The sequence below is a fragment of the Camellia sinensis genome, chromosome 5 (genome assembly GCF_055761805.1).
Source record: "Camellia sinensis isolate YWXY chromosome 5, ASM5576180v1, whole genome shotgun sequence".
NCBI classification, from domain to species: domain Eukaryota; kingdom Viridiplantae; phylum Streptophyta; class Magnoliopsida; order Ericales; family Theaceae; genus Camellia; species Camellia sinensis.
The window spans coordinates 157688064-157710995 of record NC_138965.1 but is presented as its reverse complement, the minus strand read 5'-3'; the positions used below and the strand labels follow the sequence as shown (position 1 = coordinate 157710995).

The 22932-nt window shown below is 37.7% G+C and overlaps 1 protein-coding gene across 1 annotated transcript; it reads left to right on the top strand.

Annotated features, from left to right (window-relative positions):
• The first annotated feature begins 930 nt into the window (after positions 1-930).
• Positions 931-20145, top strand: LOC114266294 (thiamine-repressible mitochondrial transport protein THI74). The gene is made up of 8 exons (XM_082870249.1): positions 931-1133; positions 8139-8525; positions 10118-10335; positions 10595-10665; positions 11151-11252; positions 19229-19346; positions 19440-19575; positions 19734-20145. The coding sequence occupies exons 1-8, from the start codon at positions 1053-1055 to the stop codon at positions 19806-19808; spliced, it is 1188 nt and encodes a 395-aa protein (XP_082726375.1). The 5' UTR covers positions 931-1052; the 3' UTR covers positions 19809-20145.
• Positions 20146-22932: the final 2787 nt, after the last annotated feature.

Below are 22932 nucleotides of genomic sequence, written 5' to 3'. Positions count from 1 at the left end.
ATTTAGAGCTCCCAAACATTTTTCTTATTTTATTTAGTTTGTTTTAATTATTTTAATTTAGTTAAAAAAAATTATATTTGAGATGATAATTAATTTTTTAAAATTAATTTTATAATTATGAGAAAAAATAAAATAATTATGATTTGATTGTGACATTTTATTTTATTAACTATTTTAACATAAATCTAAGTTGCCAAACAACCCCAATATTTACGGGAAATACTATGATATACATAAAATTTTCTAAATTAAAAGATAGGGGTGTTTTGGGAACTTGACTTTTAGCCACTTTTTTAGGTTTGTAGTAAAAGCTAAAAGTTAGTTTTTTTGTATTTTTTTTTCATTTGGGAAGTTAGTTTTCAGCTATTGGTGAAATCACAATTCTACCCCTCATGAATCAAAATGTGTTACATGGGTGACGTTGTAAAAATTTTAAATTAAATGGGGATAGTTTAGTCATTTTATTGTGATTTGACATCATAAACAAATATTAATCAAAAAAACCAAAAACAACTTTCTACCAACTTTCCAAATCGTTTATCTAAAAAAACCAAAAGCTTGATTAAAAGTCAAAAAATCATTTTTTACTATCTTCCCAAAATAGGTCATACTAATATGTATATCATATCTAAATTATGTTATTTGTGAGTTTGATTATTATAAATGATACAACTCAATATTATGAGAGTCATAATTAAAAAAATATATATATACTTATAATTAAATATCACATAAATTATAACCAAACAATTCTTAGACCATAATCAAAATTTTATCATAATTAATATCTTAATATATCATAACTAACAGTAAATCAAAATTATTGACTCAAAAGCCGTAACCAAATAGAATTTTCCAAACTTTCATGTTGCTATCAATCAAGAACACAACCCAAAAACTCTATATATATGGGTATGTACTAGAGCGAGAATTCATAAGATAATATAACGAAAAGTAGAGAGGGAGGGAGGGAGGGAGATATTTGATGTGTGTTTCAGATTAACTTAACTCTCTTTGCTTCTTCCTTGGTGTATTGGTGTAGGTTTTGTGAGATGGGTTGGAGATATAAAGCTGGGTTGTTTCTCATCCTCACTGTTATCATCATGTGGGTGTCATCTGCAGAAGTCGCTCAGGTCAGTCGCACTGTCTGTCGGTCTGTCTCTCTGTGTGTGTCTCTCTCTCTCTCTCATATTTCAAATTCAATCTTTTTTTTTTATGATGATAATTTGATTTAAAAAAAAAAAAAAAAAACACTGGTTGAGTTTCATTTGACATAATTTGCATAAAGTGATGGCCAATGATTTTTTTGTATTCAAATATTCATTTCACTGTTCAAAACATTTACAATTATTGAATTGTGTGAAAAATCGACATATATTCAATAGTTATAAATATTTTGAGATAAAGGCATTTGAACACAGAAGATTCCTGACCGAAAATAAGTACTGTTTTGATTGCTTTTTTTTTTTTTTTTTTTTTTTTGTGGTTACCCACCCGGTATCCGACCCACTTTGGGCTGACTAATCCGGATTCGGGGGAGCAGTTCTGGATGGTTAGACTCAAGCCCCCTCCCAATTGGCGTTGCGGGGGATCAAACCGTAGTCCTCCCTACCAAGTCGAGCTCCAATCGCCACTCGACCAACAACCAATTGGTTACTGTTTTGATTGCTGCTATTAGAGCCCGAGGTTTACAATACTTCATGGTTCGTACCGAGTTTCATTGTACGTCTTTCTATAATAAAATGACAAAAAAATAGATCATGTATCCAATTTGCCCTCCTAACACCTTAGAGAAATTCAAGTCCAGATTTTTTTGTTTGAATTGAGTTAGTGTTAGAACCATATATCAAACTTGAAGCAGTTCCAGATAAGACTTGTTGAGTTAAGTTGAGTTTACAATATCATTTCGATGACGATCGGTCCATTAGATAGAACTGTCACTATTTTTGCTCGTCATATAATAATTGATTATGACCCATTATTTTTCTAGGTCAAGCTTAGTCGTCATGGCTTTCAAATAAATCTATGCTGAACTAAACAAATGTAAATGGTAAATAATAAGTTTTTAAATATAAAATCGGATATACAAATAAATAAATGAAATTTTTAAAAAGTAAACTTTACTAACAAGTTTTATGAAATTTTGTCCATCTATATACTTTTTGTGTATGTTTCTATATTTTTGACATTGTTATAAGATAAATTGCCAACCTTTATGTTGTTCGATATTGAAATAATGAAATATAATATTCATACTCGTCCTTTAATAAATATATATTTGTAGAATCTAATTATAAAATGAGACATAATTTTCTCACAAGATAAGGTCCACACACTTGATGGCTCTCATCATTGAAAGGATTGTGATTGAATTATACACACTTCAAAATTTTCATATATATATATATATATATGAAACTTGAACGATCTTTAATCTATAATTAAGACTACACTATATTATTCGAGTTTATGAGATTCATCATGAGTCATATTTTTATTTTGCAAGGTCCTTATATATATATATATATATATATTGTAAGATAAATGCAATAAAATTAAGAAATTACGATGATAATTATCGAATTAACTTATTTTTTTATAATAATATACACAAAAAACTAACAAATAAATAATTTTGCTCATCAAAACAAGATGTCTAATATATCTCACAAACTCTCTCTTTTGGATAGATAGTATACTGTGCATGCAACACCTTTTTCTCATCATGATCTAAAATTTCAACATAATCAAATCCTCTTACATCATATTATGGAGCCATTAATGGATTATGCCGCAAGACGTGGAGTAAAGTGGGCCTGGACACTGTCATTAAATTTCTGTGTTTATTTTGTCAAATATTAAAATTTTCAAAACGCATGAATCTTGCAATATAATTTAATACATTTAGTGCTTTTAAAATAGAGAATAAAAAATTTAAAAATAAAAAAAAGTGTATACTAGTCAAAAGTGTCAATTTTAATTTTTTAATTTTTTTCAATGAACAATGAATGAAACACTAAAAGTACGGAAAAGTTTAGTAATTGGACAAATTTGCACTATAGTTAGTGCTTACAAAGGTGGCCACTTTGCCACGAGTGGGTGGATGTCTAACAACAATTTGTTTTTATTTGGCATCCAATCACATTGTATTATTGAACACTTTTATGAATAGTTTGCCTCTAATGATTTGAAATTTTCACACAGGATTTTAAAGGACATTGATTCATCTGTCCCACTTCCTATACTATTTTTTGTCTCATATTTTTTTTTAATTATTAATTTTGATAACATAATAATATGAGATACATAAGTTAGAGAATGAGACATGACTGAGATAGATGGATGATTTTAGGATATAGTTTTTTCTATGTATACAAAATTTGATCACAGAATCGGATATAACTCTCACATATAAAGGATATGGGACTTTTGAATTGTGAGCCTCGTGCAGATTTGTCCTAAGCCTATTTTTATTATTTGAACAGTTCATATTGCAACATTTATTGAGTAGATCGTCCATAAAAAAGTTAGATTAATTGAAAATCTGTATCCTTATTACAAGAGTACATTTGTTCTTAAAACAATAAATGGCTAGTTTGATTTTTATATTTTTTAAAAAATAATTAAGGCCTGATCATGGGATATAGATGTCCAATTAACTTAATTTTTTTTTCACAAATAATATGTTCGACAAACTCTATAATATAAATGATCACAAAACCTCACAATAAACTACTGTGCCTTATGGATCCAATAGCTACTCCCAAGTGGAACTCTCTCATTTAATTAATCCAATTGCACTATGTGCATCCTCCAACTCCTTCCAATTGTCAAACAATATTTAGATCCTTAAATATTTGGCAATTCGAGGATCACTTAATGCAGGAAAAAGTAACAAAAATGATTCGATGCATAAGGATTGTGCTAAAGCATATAGGGGACAATAAACGATCGAAAGTGATAAGCGAAAATGATCGAAAATATTGGGGAGAATAATTTTTAATGAGACTATTTTCATAAGTCATACTTTGAATTGGACAAAACCACTATTCTAGAATTATTTAATAGACTAAAAAAAAATTCAAAAAAAGTGACCAGGAAAAGCAAGTTTTGCAAGTCCACCAAATAAAATATGTTATCTCAAGTGAATTGTTATAGCTTCCCTATCCTATGGTCCTATTAGTGTGTGTTTGCTTCTTTTTTTTCTAGCAGATAATGATTAACAATAGAAACTTTACATTTTACACAATTGTAATATAATCTGCAATTTCAGCTGTGTAGTTAACTTATGCCCTTAAATCATATGTTAACAAATTTTAGAAGATTATAATTTGTTCATAATGATAAGTTTAAGCTTCATAAAAGATATATTGTAAAAATTATTACAAAGACATAACTGGTTGATTGACAACACTTACGATCAAAAGGCTTGTTGGCCGGTCATGCTTTTTTAATAATTTTTGTAAATTTTTTTTCATGATACATAACATTATTATTCTTCATAAAAATTGTGCAAAAGAATATAATTTTAAAAACCTTTTAATATGTGTCTTAATGCTATGTTTGATTAGGGGATTTGGAAAGAGATTTAAAAAGGGAAAGGAAAAAGGTAGATAAAATGTGAATAAAATATATTTACATTTTACCTAATTTTACACATTTTTTTGTTTTTTTTTTTTAAATCTCTTCCTAAATCCCCCTACCCAAACACAACTGAAGTGTATATTTTAGCAAAATTTTAATACAAAGTGCTTCATGACATTTCAAAAATTACACTAGTGTCTGTCTTTTTTAATATAATGAATGGAAAATATACAGTGACCAAAATATTATAAACTGAATGATAAAATTATTATAATACCCTCGTCTTCTTATTATTTTGTGTGTTTTACTTTCCTCTTCCTCCTTTAGGATTTCTATTTGACAAATTTTCACTTAGTTAAAAATTAATCGTTTAAATATAAATTATGGATAAAAATGAGTTGTTCAAAATGCAAACCATATATTTTTGTTCAATAATTATTATCTAAACAAAAAAAAAAAAAAAAAAACTAAATTAAAAATTTTATAGTGTGTAAATAGAAACTCCCCTCATCCTTTCTTAAAACAATAAATCAAGATAGAGACAGAAAACCAACTGGAAAAATTAGCGAAACATTAACTTTGGGTAGAAGGAGATATCTAATTTTATTTTTTTTATAAAATGTCTCTGTGATCATATCAGATTAGGGCGAAATTTTTGCGTCGAGATAAATTCTCTGTGTCGAATTTTCTCTGTGAAATATTGAAAAATTCCAACTGTTACAAAAATATTGTATGTTTTTTATCTTATAAAATTTTAATATCGGGAACATTAAAAAAAATTCCCCTACTAACAACAGAATAAATAATATAAAATATAAGATAATTAAGATCAATTATAATCATACAAATCATATAGTAGGATCCATAGTACAAATGCGAACCCGCCACCCCACCCCAACCCAACCCTCACCATTTTTTATTTTTTTTATAATTAATGATAATTAAAAGATAAAATAAATTACAAATATATCTCTTAAGATTTATTTAAAATACGAATTATCCATGTGATTCTAGAAATTACATCTTACCTTTCTAGATTTCTAATCACATAACAAAAGACCCAACCCAACCCTCACCATTTTTTTATTTTTATTTTTTTATAATGAATGAGAATTAAAAAATAGAATAATTTACAAATATATCTTTTGAGATTTATTTCAAATACGAATTGCCCATGTAATTCTAGAAATTACATTATACCCTTTCAAATTTCTAATCACATAACAAATGACCAATTTTATTAGTAAATCATCAAGGCAACTAAAAGTTTTTAATGTTATCAAAAATATATTTTAATTAATAATTCAAATAATTTTATTGTTGTATAAAATAGTAGTTAGGAAAATCAGTTTTCTATTCATTCTGTTAAATAATTTTTTTTGACAAAAGAATATTTGTAATTTATAAAATCACAAGAAACAATTAATATTTTAAATAAATCTTAATAAGTATTTATAAAACGGAAATGCTAGAGACCCCAGCATTTTGGCACCCCCAGCACCCCAGTGCCACATGGGGCTGCCAATGGCCAAAAATAAAGAAAAAAAAAAAAAAAAAACAATTTTTTCAACCAATCACAAAGAACCCCCAGCACCCCCACTGGGGTCCAAGCTTTATTCTTTATAAAAACAATACTAAGAATTATTATAATATATTTTTTAATAATATATATATATATATATATATATATTTAATAAATATAATTGGCAAGAATCGGATAGAGCGGGAGTATAAAATGACAAGTGTCAATGTTGACTTGTCACACAATTATGTGGGCCGTACTTCCTCACTCCTGGTTTGAATTGATTTATGGGTTTGATTCGGTGGTAGTTTTACCGTTTGATGAATGTTCCCAACTGGGTTTGCTGAAAGAAAAATATTTGAGGCCACAAAAAGTTGGCTCAAATGGTTCAAAACTGTCAAAACGACGTCGTTTTGCGTCGTTTTACGCCCAAAACGACGTCATTTTAGCAGTTTTGAGCCATTTGAGCTACACTTTTTGTGGCCCTCTACCATTGCTCTTGCTGAAATTTGTATAAGTTTATTTGAGAAATTATTGGAATTGAGCTCTCTTTCTCTGTTTCTCATTAAGCATTTGTTATTGGGTTCACTGTGGGTTTGTCAAAGTGATGCCTCATAATATGCAAAAGGTAAGTTGTACCCTCTGGTTTTTTGATGGACTGTATTGTATGTTAAAAATGATAGGTTGGGTGGGGAAAGATCTTTGCACTTCATATGTGTTCTATTGTACACACTTACATATATATTCTAAGATAAAGTATCTTTATGTAGGATATTCTCAGTGTGAGTCTTTTGTTTTTGTTTTTATTGGCTAATCAAATCTTTACTTCTTTTTTTTTTTTTATAATTCTGATTCCTTTCTTGTTCTTGAGTTGTATTACACGTGTTTGTGTATTTTAAATTACTTCAATTTAAGACTTACTGATTCCACTCTTAGTTTGGCCTTTGATTTGGATGAGGGAATGAAGATGGAATAAGGCTGGAGGTTGGAGAGAGAGTGTAGGTGGTTTGAAATTTAAATGTTTATGTGTTGTTTGATGAAAGGACTGTGAGAGAAGGAAATGACAGGCAAGTGTTGGGTTGCATTAGGGTCAAAATTGGAATTTAAAAAAATTTAAGTGCTGGACTAACCGAGAGTGAAGCTTTAATGCGACTTGCGTATTTTGGGAAGTAGAAAAAAAATCAATTTTTTGATATTTTTTGAAAAAATGTGCAAAAAAGTAGAAAAGTGATATGACCCATATAAGCCAATAAGTTGACTTTTTTTCTAATTGCCAAAATAGGCCTCAAAATATTTGGGAGGAAAATGTAATTTTTGAAACTTAGTGGCACTAGTATAATGGCAACAAACCTCAAGGGAGGTCAGTATAATTTATTCTAATAATTAATATGTATGTATATCAAACCTCAAGGGAGGTCAGTATATTTTATTCTAATAATTAATATGTATGTATATCAATTTTTTTTATAGATAAAGCGTAGATGCAATCATTTTGGGTAATTTACATTGTCGGTCCCTCTAGTTTTAGTGAGGTTTTACTTTAGTTCCTATTATTTTAAATCCCACAATTTTAATTGGGTTTCAATGTGATTCTTTTGTCAATTGTTGTTAGCATTTTCATTGAAAAAAAAGTTACATGCGACTCACGTGATATTTTAGTAATTTCCGCTAGTTACACGGGTGGTCCTAATAATTTCTTTCAAATTCAACTTTAATCTCTCTAGTCTCGCAAGCGGTGTTTTTTCATCTTAAATGCTAATGGAAATTGGTGGAAGGACCATGTCCAAACATTATTGGACGTGGGAGGTTTAAATTGGTGAAATTATAATTATAAGGACTATTATGTAATTTAGTATTAACTATAAGAACCAAAGATGTAGTGTATCCCAATCATTTCTACATGACTATTGAAATCTAGTTTCTTAAATCTTTAGCTATATAGTGCTTACATTGTTGAATTATCCATTTTGACCCATATGCACAAATTTGAATCCATGCTAGAGCTCTTACCTAGTTAACATTTATTTTACAGGGAATTTTTGAAGAATATGACCATCCATTTGCCCTGGCATATCTGGGAACATCTCTTCTGGTACTTTACCTCCCAATAGCTTTCATCAAAGATGGTTTATGCTATTGCATGAGATGTCGGTCCAGCGATAGCAGTGACGACGAAGAAAATTCAGTTAAGCCCTCTAGCAGACTCGAGTCTCCAGTGAAAGCCGATGAGCCGGTGAATGAAGTTTCTGAAACAGTTAAAGAGGATGGAATGGAGCTTAAATCTCAGGAGGAGGGAATGGTGTTGGACACTGAAGAAATAAATAGTGGTGTTGACAAGTTGACAAAAGAGAAAGAGCTTAACAACAAGGAAATGGCTAGACTGGGGTTGTTCATTGCTCCTATCTGGTTTATTACTGAGGTGAGGCATTTTTTTGCTTTCTTGGAGATTTCTTTGACTTAATGTTGCAAGAAAAATCAGTCAAAAAAGTTCAATAGCGTAGAGGTTTAAACTTTAGACTAATAATAGAGCAATCCTAGGCTGTGTTCGATTTTGAAAGATTTGTGAAGTGAAAATAATAATAATAATAATAATAATTTTATTTTTATTTCATTCAGATTTAATTGAAGATCCAAACACAGTCTAAGTCTACTAGGAAACAACCAAAAAGGAAAATTCCAAACTAATCAAGCAATAAATAAATAAAATCAGAAAATTTTGATTGCTAAAAACTTGAAGAAACATTTCAAAATAAGATGCAACCAAAACAAAATTTTCTAGAGAAAATAATTGCAAAAAATAAAATCTCCTAAATGTAAAAATTGCAAAATTGACGAACAAAATGATGGAATATGCTTGATAAGCGCCTTAGGTCACATAAAAGTTGTGAGTTTTGACTGTTGGACCATTTCGAAGCTGATGAAAAGAAAAGATGCATTTTCAAAGCTGATAAATGCTTGAGACATCCAAGAAAATACTTTATTTAATCTGCCTAATTCTTTTGATTTTCTGCATACACATTTTAACTTGTAGCATAGTTGTACCATAATTTGATTGCCCCTCCCACGTCCTTACCTTGTTAAAATTTTCAAATTATGTCATAATGATGTGGGAGTGTGGAGCCTAATTTGTGAGGCTGCTCGAGCAGGTTTGTATGCTGCTCAAGAGCACAAGGAGAAGGCCGCTCAAGTGGGTGATGAACAGTTTAGTTCACTCTAGCAGCCCTAGGCTAGCTTGAGGCAAGCCTTATATATACTTCTTTGTCACGTAAATTTTTAAATCTTGCTTTTGATTGTACTTGATCTACTTATGTACTAGATTAATTTGTGTTAGAATTTTTGAGACAGTCAATCCAAAATCAATTGATCTTATGTAGAGAGGCTCTTAGACTATGATGACTAAGTTTGGGTGGCTCAAAGAGGCAATGTAGGACAAATCTCTAACACATTCCTCCACATGCGGTCCGTCATGTCCAATACCATTTTTTTTATTTATTTATTGGCAAAAGAAGGTAATATTTTATTGCTGGAAGTAAACATTACAAAGGGGAGGAGAGAATGAAGGACAAGTTCAAAATCAATTGGTAGAGGCCCTTAAACTATATTAACCAAGTTCAAGTGTCTTAGAGGCAATGTGGGGCAAGTCTCTAAAACCAACTTGCACATGCGGTCTGGTCACATGTGGAGGTGAAAGGGAGATGAGAGACTACAGAAACAGACCCGATACAAAGATTTGGCCATATTAGAATTTTGGAGGTATCTAAATTATAACCAATTAGCAATGGATGAAGAAGCCTTTAGAGTATATTAACTTAGATTGAGTGGCTTGGACAGACCATTTAAGAGAAGTCTGTAACAGTTTGTTTGTGTGTTTTTTCAAAGATCCTGGTGTTAAAACATACTGCCATGGTTAATCTACAAAGAATTACCATATGTATTCATCTTATGTTATTGAATTCCTTGTGGAATTTTTAAGATTGACAAGTGTTGATCATTGATTTTTGTTGTGTGCAGTATTTAACAAATGCTGCACTGGCGCGAACGAGTGTTGCCAGTACAATGGTGTTGTGTTCAACTTCAGGGCTTTTCACTCTCTTCATTGGTGCATTTCTGAGACAAGACTCCATAAATGTGGTGAAAGTAGTCTCTGTTGTTGTCAGCATGGCCGGTGTTGCCATGACAACACTTGGGAAAACTTGGTCCACAGACCAATCTCGTTTGAGCAAATCCACGTAGGTTTGTTTTTACCTTAATCATTTATTTATTTTTTGTTTTAATTGCTTAATTTTTATGTTGACACAAAAGCTATACACAAAATACAAAATACACATAAATGGATAAGATTTTACAAAATTGTTGGTAGGGTTCACTTTTGAAAATTCTTGCCTGTCTATATAATTTTTGTGTCTAGTTCTGTGGTCAATTTCTGTATTCCTAGACAGACTTAATTCTTTTTTCACAACCAAATGATGATTAATTTCTTGTGTTCAGAAATGGGAAGCATTCACTGGTTGGAGATCTATGTGCTCTTCTCTCAGCCATGACTTATGCACTGTTTACTGGTTCAACATCTCTCCCTCTGTTCAAATAGTTCTTTTAAAGATAAAATATACACATGATTCCTAAATATTTGTTTTCTGTCACTCTGGTTCTCCAAATTTTGAGTCAAATGATCAAATTGGTCCAATTTTAAATGGACACTATAAATCATTAAGAGAATCATAATAAAATACACCTATGGTCACTAGAACTTTCATTCTATGTCACCTTAGACCTGAAAGCTTTAATTTTTTCTCAATTTCAATTTAAATGGACCATAGGTGTATTTTGCTATCATTCAGTTGACAAATTAGACGGTTAGTTGATATTTGATCAATTTGTCTCAAATTAGTAAATTTAAGAGCGACATTGATAAAATTAAAATTAGAAGAACCAAAGTGTCACAAAACGCGTATTTCAGATGTATGTGTATTTTATCATCTTCTTTTCAATCTTCTGAAAATGGATAATCATGATAATTTGACTTACAACAATTACAATCTTGCAGTGCTTCTAAAGAAGTTTACAGGCGTAGAAGGAAAAAGAGTAGACATGCAAAAGTTATATGGATATATTGGATTGTTCACGCTTATTACCCTTTGGTGGCTCAGTAAGTGCAGAAAGCTGCAAACCTTTTCCATACTTTAGTGATAATTACTTGCAAATGCTCTATGATACACTCTGCTCAAAATTAGACATGCCTTTAACAGAGTTCCTACTCTGTCAGAGCAATTTTACTATTCATTGTCAAAACTATAATTTGAAAAGTTACAGAATCAAAATGTCAAAAATTTAGCAATGTTCCTTCATCGGTGCAAATGCCATTTTGACACATTCAAACCATTGTTTATTCTGTCAGTCATACCATTATAAAATCTTAGGTGAGTTTAATTGGCACAAATGGTATTGTCAAACCTTGTACTAAATTTGGCAATGTTATTTTTTTACTGTCTTTTTGACAAGCCGCCAGAGAAGGTTTTTCGTGTGGATTGTTATAACAACAATGATTCATCCCACTAAAAACATCATCACTAATAGCACTAATGCATTAAAAAAGTGAAAAAAAAAAAAAAAAAATACAATTCCAAGACCAAAACATCACATCATTAATGGCGGGACCCACTGCCACCTAATTAGTGGGAGCACTAATTAGTGCTCCCAAGCATTTTTCTTGTTATAATTGGACAATGGCAGTCATTATAGAAGCTCACTGAAATTACTCTTAAAATACATTTTGTTGATTTTGTCAAATTGGTATAGTTTTAAATGGAACGTCTAAATGATTAACAGAATGAAATATGTGAGGGAGATTTCATAATCTGGCTTTGGGCCGTGAGAATGACCGGGCTAAAAAAAGGTCCGAGCGTGTTTGGGCCGAGCTAGCGTTGGCTGAACTAGAGTGGATTGCTCGGTTGAGGTCCAGGGCCCATTCGGCTGAGATAATCGTCTGTCAACCCAGGCTTATTGTTCGCTCATGTAGCTCGGCAGAAAGGTCTCTCACGGACCAGCCTAACCTGTCTGGAGCTCGGCCGTACTGGAATGCTACCGAGCTCGGTTGTGATGGAGCTCAACGAGTGGCACTGATGGACTCGTTAAGTAGCTCAGTCGAAGGAGGCCGGGGTGATGCCGCCGGGCTGCCGAGTTCTCGCTAATGCTGTCTGGCGGTTTGGTTAGGTGGTGTTCTCTAGATTTGTGCTAACAGATGGAAAAGCAGCTCCACGTGTAAAGAGACTAATGGGTGCAGAGTTGAGCGCAGAAAGTATATAAGCATGACTGCGCCCCCCATGCCAAGGATGGAACATCATTTGGTAAGAAACACTCTTTGTGATTTATCTCTCTCTTCCTTTCTCTCTCCCTGAGTGTGTACTAACTTGACCGTCTGAGGGGTTTTCCGGCCACACACTGCCGGGTAGCTCACCGCCGTTGTGCTCGCAGGTCGATCGGATAGACAAGGAGCTTGGACGAAAAGAGTATAGGCTCCGCGGAATATTTGTTTCCCGTACAATTGGCACCGTCTATGGGAAGAGTTCAACAGACAAAACCTTGTCTTCCAAGCTCATCTGATTGCTTTCAATGGCGAACAACGACGAAATACCATTGTCTGCCATTGACGGTGTTACCCCGGAATCAGCCAGACGGAGAGACGAACTCCCCGCCGTTAAGAACATGGCGGACCTGGAGACTTCCCCAGGAGGACATTCAAGAGATGCGCGAGATAAGTGCGGTAGAAGTTTTGGTCATTCAAGGAGCCCAGACGGACACCAGCGGGGAAGAGAATCGCACGCTAGACGTTTGGAGCACAAGTTAAGGGACCAAGACACCGTCATCCAGAGAATGGCGGTAGAGATGGAAGCTCTCAAATGCCAGGTCAAAGGGAAGGGTGTTGCTAGAGTGGGAGACCACAGTGAGCGCACCCAACCCCGCCGTTCAGGCAGCCAGAGCCAATGGCGCACTCCCTCCCTTTCTATCACTAGAAACTATAGGGGTGGAGACCTAGACACGCCTGCAGAGAAGTCTAGCGCGTAAGATAGTACCTACGATCCCTCACATCCAGCGACCACTTCGGGATATTCTTACTCTGTCCATTCAGAGGACTTGAGAGATGTCCTGAAGGGGCGAGCTCGCCGACGGGAGGCCGAAAGGGTGCCGGCGCTCCAGCGGCTGTCTTACAGAGGTCACGCCAGTGAGGAGGCCATAATGCCGCCACTCCGCTCGGCCGTGCCTATTCCTCTAAACACAGATTTGGCGAGGCTGAACACCACCCCCTTCTCCCTTGAGATAGAAACCACATCTTTCCTCACGGGCTTTCACCAGCCCAAGTTTATGCTCTACGACGGAAAGACCGATCCATACATGCATGTAAGCCACTTCCGGCAGGTCATGGCCGGATATAGGCGCAAATGACGCTCTTATGTGCCTTATCTTCCCGTCGAGTTTGGGCGAGCTGGGCTTGAAATGGTTTGGGAGGCTACCGGAGGGAAGCATCGAAAAGTGGCAGCAGTTGGTGGAAGCCTTTGTGACTCGTTTCAAGACCAACACTAAAACGTCAAAGAAGGTGGACCACATTCTCAGTGTCAAAATGGAGTCGAGCGACACACTCAAGGAATACAACTCCAGATACTGGGAAACCTTCAATGAGATTTTAGATTGCCTGATCAACTTGGCAATCACCCAATATAAGCGCGGTCTCCCGGTCGGACATAGGCTGCAGGACTTACTTACTATGAACTAGCCGACATCCATGGGCCAACTAATGCAGCGCATCAATGAACAAATCCGAGTCGAAGACGATGCAGCCGCAGCTACCGTGACGACAAGTCCGGTAGTAGAGAATAAGAGAGTAGTATGAAAGGTTCACACAGTCGAACAAGATGATGGCCATGCAAACCGCCATGGAAGAGATATAGAGAGTTCGATTTTTGGAAGACGTCTATAAGAAGGCCGAGGAAAAGGGGCATAAAACTCGCGGAATATAAATGGCCGATCCATTTCCAGAACATCGAACTCTGCCAATCTAAAGTTTTGTTCTTAGTTATGTTTTTGTAACCCTTTTTGCCAATGGCGCAATGAAACAATTAGACCATTTTCTTGAAAATTGTTGTATTTTTGCCTCACCAAACGGATTTAGTGCGGTCTAAGGGGCAACTAACAATCATTTAGATGGAAAGATCTAAATTCCTTGTCGGGCGAATTTTGCTCGACAAGAGGTTTGTTGATGGTTTTGATCAAGTTTGGAATTCCTTGTCGGACTGGTTTTCCTCGGCAAGAGGTGTGTTGATGGTTTCGATCAACTTTGGGATTCCTTGTCGGACGGATTTTCTTCGGCAAAAGGTATGTTGATGGTTTTGATCAACTTTGGAATTCCTTACCAGACGGGTTTTACTCGGCAAGAGGTCTGTTGATGATTTTATCAACTTTGGAATTTCTTGCCTGATGGATTTTACTTGGCAAGAGGTTTGTTGATGGTTTTAATCAACTTTAGAATTCCTTGCCGAGCGGATCCTGCTCGCCAAAAGGTAAGTCACCGAGCGGACCTTGCTCGCCGCCCTTAGAGTTCCTTGCTGAGCTGATCTTGCTCGCCAAGCAGAAAGTCGTCGAACTGACCTTGCTCGTCTACCTTTGAGTTCCTTGCCGAGCTGATCTTACTTGCCAAGAGGTAAGTCATCGAGCGGACCTTGCTCGCCGACCTTGGAGTTCCTTGCCGAGCTGATCTTGCTCGCCAAAACGCAAGTCGTTGAGCGGACCTTGCTCGCGACCTTGGAGTTCCTTGTCGAGCTGATCTTGCTTGCCAAGAGATAAGTCGCCGAGCAGATCTTACTCACCGAGCTTGGAGTTCCTTGCCGAGCAGATCTTGCTCGCGAAGAGGTAAGTCACCGAGTGGACCTTGCTCGCCGACCTTGGAGTTCCTTGCCGAGCTGGTCTTGCTCGCCAAGAAGAAAGTCGGCGAGCTGACCTTGCTCGTCTACCTTTAAGTTCCTTACCGAGCTGATCTTACTTGCCAAGAGGTAAGTCACCGAGCGGATCTTGCTCGCCGACCTTGGAGTTCCTTGCCGAGCTGATCTTGCTCGCCAAAACGCAAGTCGCCGAGCGGACCTTGCTCGCGACCTTGGAATTCCTTTTCGAGCTGATCTTGCTTGCCAAGAGGTAAGTCGCCAAGCGGATCTTGCTCACCGAGCTTGGAGTTCCTTGCCGAGCTGATCTTGCTCACCAAGATGCAAGTCGCCGAGCGGACCTTGCTCGCGACCTTGGAGTTCCTTGTCGAGTTGATCTTGCTCGCCAAGAAGCAAGTCGCCGAGCTGACCTTGCTCTTCGACCTTGGAATTTCTTGCTGAGTTGATCTTGCTCGCCAAAACGCAAATCGCCGAGCGGACCTTGCTCGCGACCTTGGAGTTCCTTGCCGAGCTGATCTTGCTCGCCAAGAAGCGTGTCGTCGAGCTGACCTTGCTCTCCGACCTTGGAGTTCCGTGTTGAGCTGATCTTGCTCGCCAAGAAGTAAGTTGCCAAGCGGATCTTACTCGCCGAACTTGGAGTTCTTTGCCAAGCTGATCTTGCTCGCGAAGAGGTAAGTCGCCGAGTGGACCTTGCTCGCCGACCTTGGAGTTCCTTGCCGAACTGGTCTTGCTCGCCAAAAAGAAAGTCGGCGAGCTGACCTTGCTCGCCTACCTTTGAGTTCCTTGCCGAGCTGATCTCGCTCGCCAAGAAGCAAGTCGCCGAGCTGACCCTGCTCTCCGACCTTGGAGTTCCTTGCGAAGCTGATCTTGCTCGCCAACAGGTAAGTCACCAAGCGGACTTTGCTCGCTGACCCTGGAGTTCCTTGCTGAGCTGATCTTGCTCGCCCAGAAGTAAGTCGTCGAGCGGACCTTGCTCGTCGACCTTGGAGTTCCTTACCGAACTGATCTTGCTCTCCAAGAGGTAAGTCGCCGAGCGGACCTTGCTCGCCGACCTTGGAGTTCCTTGTCGAGCTGATCTTGCTGGCCAAGAAGAAAGTCGCCGAGCTGATCTTGCTCGCCGACCTTTGAATTCCTTGCCGAGCTGATCTTGCTCACCAAGAAGAAAGTCGCCGAGCTGACCTTGCTCGCTTACCTTTGAGTTCCTTGCCGAGCTGATCTTGCTCGCCAAGAGATAAGTCGCCGAGCGGACCTTGCTCACCGACCTTTTAGTTCCTTGCCGAGCTGATCTTGCTCGCCAAGAGATAAGTCACCGAGCGGACCTTGCTCGCCGACCTTGCTCGCCGACCTTGGAGTTCCTTGTCGAGCTAATCTTGCTCGCCAAGAAGAAAGTCGCCGAGCTGACCTTGCTCGCCTACCTTTGAGTTCCTTGCCGAGCTGATCTTGCTCTCCAAGAGGGAAGTCGCCGAACGGACCTTGCTCGCCGACCTTGGAGTTCCTTGCCGAGCTAATCTTGCTCGCCAAGAAGCAAGTCGCCGAGCAGACCTTGCTCGCTACCTTGGAGTTCCTTGCCGAGCTGGGCTTGCTCGCCAAGAAGAAAGTCGCCGAGCTGACCTTGCTCGCCGACCTTTGAGTTCCTTGCCAAACTGATCTTGCTCGCCAAGAGGTAAGTCGCCGAGTGGACCTTGCTCACCGACCTTGAAGTTCCTTGCCGAGCTGATCTTGCTCGCCAAGAAATAAGTCGCTGAGCGGACCTTGCTCGCCGACCTTGGAATTCCTTGCCAAGCTGATCTTGCTTTCCAAGAGGTAAGTCGCCGTGCAGACCTTGCTCACCGACCTTGGAGTTCCTTGCCGAGCTGATCTTGTTCGCCAAGAAGCAAGTCGCGGAGCGGACCTTGCCCACCGACCTTGGAGTTCCTTGCCGAGCTGATCTTGCTCGCCAAGAAAAAAGTCGTCGAGCTGACCTTGCTTGCCGACCTTTGAGTTCCTTGCCAAGCTGATCTTGTTTGCCAAGTGGTAAGTCGCTGAGCAGACCTTGCTCGCCGACCTTGGAGTTTTTTGCCGAGCTGATCTTGCTCGCCAAGAAGTAAGTCACCGAGCGGACCTTACTCGCCGACCTTGGAGTTCCTTGCCGAGCTGATCTTGCTCGCCAAGAGGTAAGTTGCCGAGCGGACCTTGCTCGCCGACCTTGGAGTTCCTTACCGTGCTGATCTTGCTCGCCAAGAAGAAAGTCGCCGAGCTGACCTTGCTCGCCTACCTTTGAGTTCCTTGCCGAGCTGATTTTGCTTGCCAAGAGGTAAGTCGCCGAGCGAACCTTGCTCCCCAACCTTGGAGTTCCTTGCCGAGCTGATCTTGCTTGCCAAGAGGTAAGTTGCCGAGCGGACCTTGCTCGCCGACCCTGGAGTTCATTGCCGAGCTGATCTTGCTCGCTAAGAAGCAAGTCACCGAGTGGACCTTGCTCGCGACCTTGGAGTTCCTTGCCGAGCTGATCTTGCTCGCCAAGAAGAAAGTCGTCGAGCGGACTATGCTCGCCGACCTTTGAGTTCCTTGCCGAGCTGATTTTGCTCGCCAAGAGGTAAGTCGTCGAGCGGACCTTGCTCGCCAACCTTAGAGTTCCTTGTCGACCTGATCTTGCTCGCCAAGAGGTAAGTCGTTGAGCGGACCTTGCTCGCCAACCTTGGAGTTCCTTGTCGACCTGATCTTGCTCGCCAAGAAGCAAGTCACCAAGCGGACCTTGCTCGTCGACCATGGAGTTCCTTGCCGAGTTGATCTTGCTCGCCAAGAAGCAAGTCGCAGAACGGACCTTGCTCGTCGACCATGGAGTTCTTTGCCGAGCTAATCTTGCTCACCAAGAAGTAAGTCGTCGAGTGGACCTTGCTCGTCGACCATGGAGTTCCTTGCCGAGCTGATCTTGCTCACCAAGAAGCAAGTCGTGGAGCGGACCTTGCCCACCGACCTTGGAGTTCCTTGCTGAGCTGATCTTGCTCGCCAAGAAGAAAGTCGCCGAGCTGACTTTGCTCGCCGACCAAGCAAAGTGAACCACCGAGCGAAAAGTCTATCCCGGCATTGTAATGTAATTTCGGTCACGCAAATGTGGATAGAATTAAGGGGCAATTGTGAGGGAGATTTCATAATCTGGCTTTGGGCTGTAGAAATGACCGGGCTAAAAAGAGGTCCGAGCGTATTTGGGCTGAACTAACGTTGGCTGAACTAGAGTGGATTGCTCGGTTGAGGTCCAGGGCCCATTCGGCCGAGATGATCATCTGTCAACCCAGGCTTATTGTTCACTCATGTAGCTCAGTAGAAAGGTCTCTCACGGACCAGCCTAACCTGTCTGGAGCTCGGCCGTATTGGAATACTACCGAGCTCGGTTGTGATGGAGCTCAGCGAGTGGCACTGTTGGACTCGTTAAGTAGCTCGGTCGAAGGAGGCCGGGGTGATGCCGTCGGGCTACCGAGTTCTCGCTAATGTTGTCTGGCGGTTTGGTTAGGTGTTGTTCGCTGTATTTGTGCTGACATATGGGAGAGCAGCTCCACGTATAAAGAGACTAATGGGTGCAGAGTTGAGCGCAGAAAGTATATAAGCATGACTGCGCCCCCCATCCCGAGGATGGAACATCATTTGGTGAGAAACACTCTTTGTGATTTATCTCTCTCTTCCTCTCTCTCTCTTTTTGAGTGTGTGCTAACTTGACCGTTGGAGAGGTTTTCCGGCCACACACCGCCGCGTAGCTCACCGCCGTTGTGCTCGCAAGTCGATCAGATAGACAAGGAGCTTGGATGAAAGGAGTATGGGCTCCGCGGAATATTTGCTCCCGGTACAAAATGAAATAGAGATATGGTCCCTTAAATATGAATTTCGTGTCACTTACATCTCCAAAGTATTCAATTTTGTCAGTTTGTCTGTAAACACTAACGGAGAAGATGAAGCACAATGGATGAAATTGGTGAAAGTAAAACTTTGGGGACCAAAGTGATGACATGTGAATTTTATACTTATTTGGTTTACTATTTAGACAGCTGTTTGTAATTGGACCAATTTGACTTAAATCGGAAAACTAAAGGATTAAATTGATAAAATTAAAAATTAGACAACCAAAATGACATGAAACATATGCTAATCATAGGTGTATTTTATCTTATTTCATCTTTTAATTTTTACATTTGTTGATCAAACGCATTCAAAATCTGCTTTTCAGTATGGCCTCTGACTTCCATGGGAATTGAACCCAAATTCATAATTCCTCACTCTCCTAAAGTGGAAGGAGTTCTTCTTGCTAACTGCTTTGTCAGTAGCTTCCTCTCTGACTATTTCTGGTATGCCTGAGAAAGCTCACTCTTTCCACTTTCTGTTTTATGTTATTTTATTTTTTGGGTTTATTTATTTATTTCTTGGCTTTATTTTTGCAGGGCCTTGGGTGTTGTATGGACCACCCCACTGGTGGCAGCGCTAGGCGTGTCACTCACCATACCGCTTGCCATGTTAGCAGACATGGTGGTTCATGGGCAGCACTACTCACCAATTTACATAATTGGCTCAGCTCAGGTGAATTACAATCTTCACCATTGCTTGTATAGCCTCTTGCTTAGGCTAGGTTTGGTTCGGGCCTTTTTTAAATTTAGGGACAAAAAAAAATCCCAATCTATATTTTTTTCGCATTTTCCCCATTTGTTTTATACTTATTGTTTGGTGGTTTTGGGCAGGTGTTTGTGGGCTTTGTGGTGGCTGGTTTCTCAGATTGGTTCTCCCAGAAGCTGAGATTGAAGTTCTTTAATTAAATCAAATCTTAATAACTTTTGAATCTTCAATTTTCTCATGGTTATAATTGGCTATTTTTGCCGCCAAAAGAACAGTTAAAAAAAAAAACTACATTATAAATGTAGCAGAGTATTGAAGGTGAAAAAAAAAAAAGAAGAAACATTTTACTTTCACTTTTGGTTAAGAAAATAATTTTTTTGCGAAGTACATGTAAGCTTCAATTTGGCAAGAAGCAAATTTTGTCTAGCTTCTCCAATTGTGTATAATCTAATACATAATCAAATTAGAGAGACCCCGATGGCAAGTTAAAATAGCTTTCATTGATAAAAATATAGTAGATTGAACTATTCTCTGCAATTGATATCTCTCTGCATTGGTTTCGTTGTGATAATCAATGGTTTATGTTTGAAGTTGGAGAAAAATTACATTTGACTTTAGTTTTAACTGGAATTGTTAAATTCTGTCATTTGTTGATGTGTAACGACAAAATCATTGCAAGAAAATCATAACAAAATGAAATTTGACTCAAACAAAAATGGGCTCTACCTATAGAGAAAGATAAAAAATTTAGGCATATAGATGACCGAACACAAATCCGAATACAAAAACTATGCATCCGGTTGATCGGCCAGAACTTGTCGACCGTGGCTGTCATGGTGTCTTCTGGTCATCCTGTTGGTCATCCAATGGAACAATTTCTGTGTTTGGTCTTCTATGTGCGCAGCAAGTAGAGAAAGAGGTAGATGCACAAAAAGGGGAATAAATAAATAGGGCACAAAAAACACTCCGAGTTCTTACTTGTGAGATATATACATATATATATATATATATTTTTCGGGTACTAATAAATTGGCTACCAAATTATAGGCACTATTTCGGTTGCCAAACTTGCAATACAAAAGATAATAATAGGACTAGGAGGTGGAGGAGTAAACCATTGAACAATTAGGGCATGTTTGATTGGGTAGATTAGAGGATGGGATAGAGATTATTAATCCGTGGGCCTAATTATCCTATGTTTGTTTTAACATTTTGGTTTAAGATTATTAATCCAATAGATAATTAATCCAATAAATTTGTAGGATTATTAGTAATGTGGTAGGGGTGAGATTATTAATCTAATAGATATTAATCCAATTGGATAGTAAATACTACACTAATTTAATAGGATTATTAATATTTCACTATTAATCTTGTGAATCAAACATGACCTTAAGGTATAGTTTGGGTTGCTTAGGTTGATTTAAAATTTTTTTTTTTTTAACAAAGTGATTAAAATCTTTTTAATTTGAAATATATGGTTTGGTTATTTAACCATATGAGAAAAAAAAATTAAATTTTAAAATAATGAAATGATTAAATCATAATCAGCTTTTAGGCATTGAAGATAAAAAAAAGAAGCTGCTTTTTAAATTTATTTATGTGTTAACTAAATAGAATTTTTTATTGAGTTGTTTAAATCTTGATTAAATTTGTGGTAATATTTATGTAATAATTAAAACCAAATTTGAATAATCAACACCAAACATAACCTAACAAGTTAGCACATTGTGAGCAAGATGTGGACCAACCTCAGCTAAGCCTGACACTACAACAAAACGCACTTTTAGCGATCAAAATTAGCAATTAAAAAAAATTTAGTCGCCAAAAGAAAAATATTTAGCTACTAATTTTTTTTAGTCGGGGTATATTTATTATTGGCGACTAAAAAAAAATTTAGTCGCTAAAAATGTTAGAATTGGCGACAAAAAAAAAATTAGCCGCTGTATATTGACCTTTGGCTACTAAGATATTTAGTCGCCGAATGAGAAATAAAAAATTTATTTTTCTCTTTGGCAACTAAAGTTTTAGTCGCCAAAATCTTACTTTCAGCGACAAAAAAAAAATAGTCGCCGTATATTGACTTTTGGCTACTAAAATATTTAGTCGCTGAATGAAAAATAAAAAAATTATTTTTCCTCTTTGGCGACTAAAGTTTTAGTCTCCAAAAACTTACTTTCAGCGACAAAAAAAAATTTAGTCGCTGTATATTGATTTTTGGCTACTAAAATATTTAGTCGCCAAATGAAAAATAAAAAAATTATTTTTTTATCTTTGGCAACTAAAGTTTTAGTCGCCAAAAACTTACTTGTAGCAACAAAAAATTATTTTAGTCGCCAAACAATTTTTTTTTTTTTTTAATATTTGGTAACCTATCTTCAGCAACTAAAATTTAGTCGCAGATGTGTTCAAATTTTTTCTGGGAAATATTTCATATTGGCACCTAAATTTTTGCCCAAATCTATTACTTCTTCGCACGGTTCTTTCTCTCTCTTGCTATCCCTCTGTCTCTCTATGTCACACAGAGAACCAATCACCACCGCCCCTCATCTCAACATCGCACACGACCAGTGTCCATTAATCTTCCACCGTCGAACATCGCCACCGCAACTCACCGGCCTCATCTTCTCCTCCGCCTCCGAGATCCGCGACACTTGCTGGTTCCGGGCTAGCTCGAAAACCCCTTTCCAATGGCTGGTTCTGGGTGTAATGGAATTGGGGCTTGGGGCTTCAATTCGGTTATTGTATGCCTTTTTTTTTTTTTAATTGTTAAATTGGGAATTCTTTTGGTGCAGCAACAATGCCATGAGCTTATGGACAAAAATAAAAGGCAAGGGTTCCGAATTCACAGGTCCCCAACCTATTGGAAAGGTATTGACATTGATCACTCCATATTCTCTACGTTGTACTTCCTGTCTCTAATAACTTAGTTCATCAGTAATGCTTCTATGGTGACAGGGAAAAGAAACGGCATATTGAAGGTAGATTACTATGGTGAGTAGGACTGTAGGATACTTGTAAGTTGAACTGTAGAATTGATAATCATGTAATGGACTCTTTTGTAGTTATTTTCTATGAATTCGTAACCTACTTGGTTGGTACATTCCCTTCGTTCTTCACTAAAAGACTAGTAGTTGTGCAGTTATTATCAATAATTAATTTTATGTATTTAGCTCAACCTGTTGTTCGAACTTGTTCATGTATTATTTTTTTCACCATAATTTGTCACAACACAATTAATAAGTTACAGGTCTCCTAGGGCGATTATTGTGTTGAGGGAGCACAAATTTTTAATGGGTGAAACTTTGCTGCATTCTCTCACCA

What these genes read in the sequence shown, in the direction of transcription:
- LOC114266294 (XM_082870249.1), top strand. Translation starts at nt 1,053, where the DNA reads ATGGGTTGGAGATATAAAGCTGGGTTGTTTCTCATCCTCACTGTTATC. An exon ending in TCTCGTTTGAGCAAATCCAC is followed by an intron (nt 10,336 to 10,594) that starts GTAGGTTTGTTT and finishes TCTTGTGTTCAG; the next exon opens with AAATGGGAAGCATTCACTGG. An exon ending in GACTTATGCACTGTTTACTG is followed by an intron (nt 10,666 to 11,150) that starts GTTCAACATCTC and finishes ACAATCTTGCAG; the next exon opens with TGCTTCTAAAGAAGTTTACA.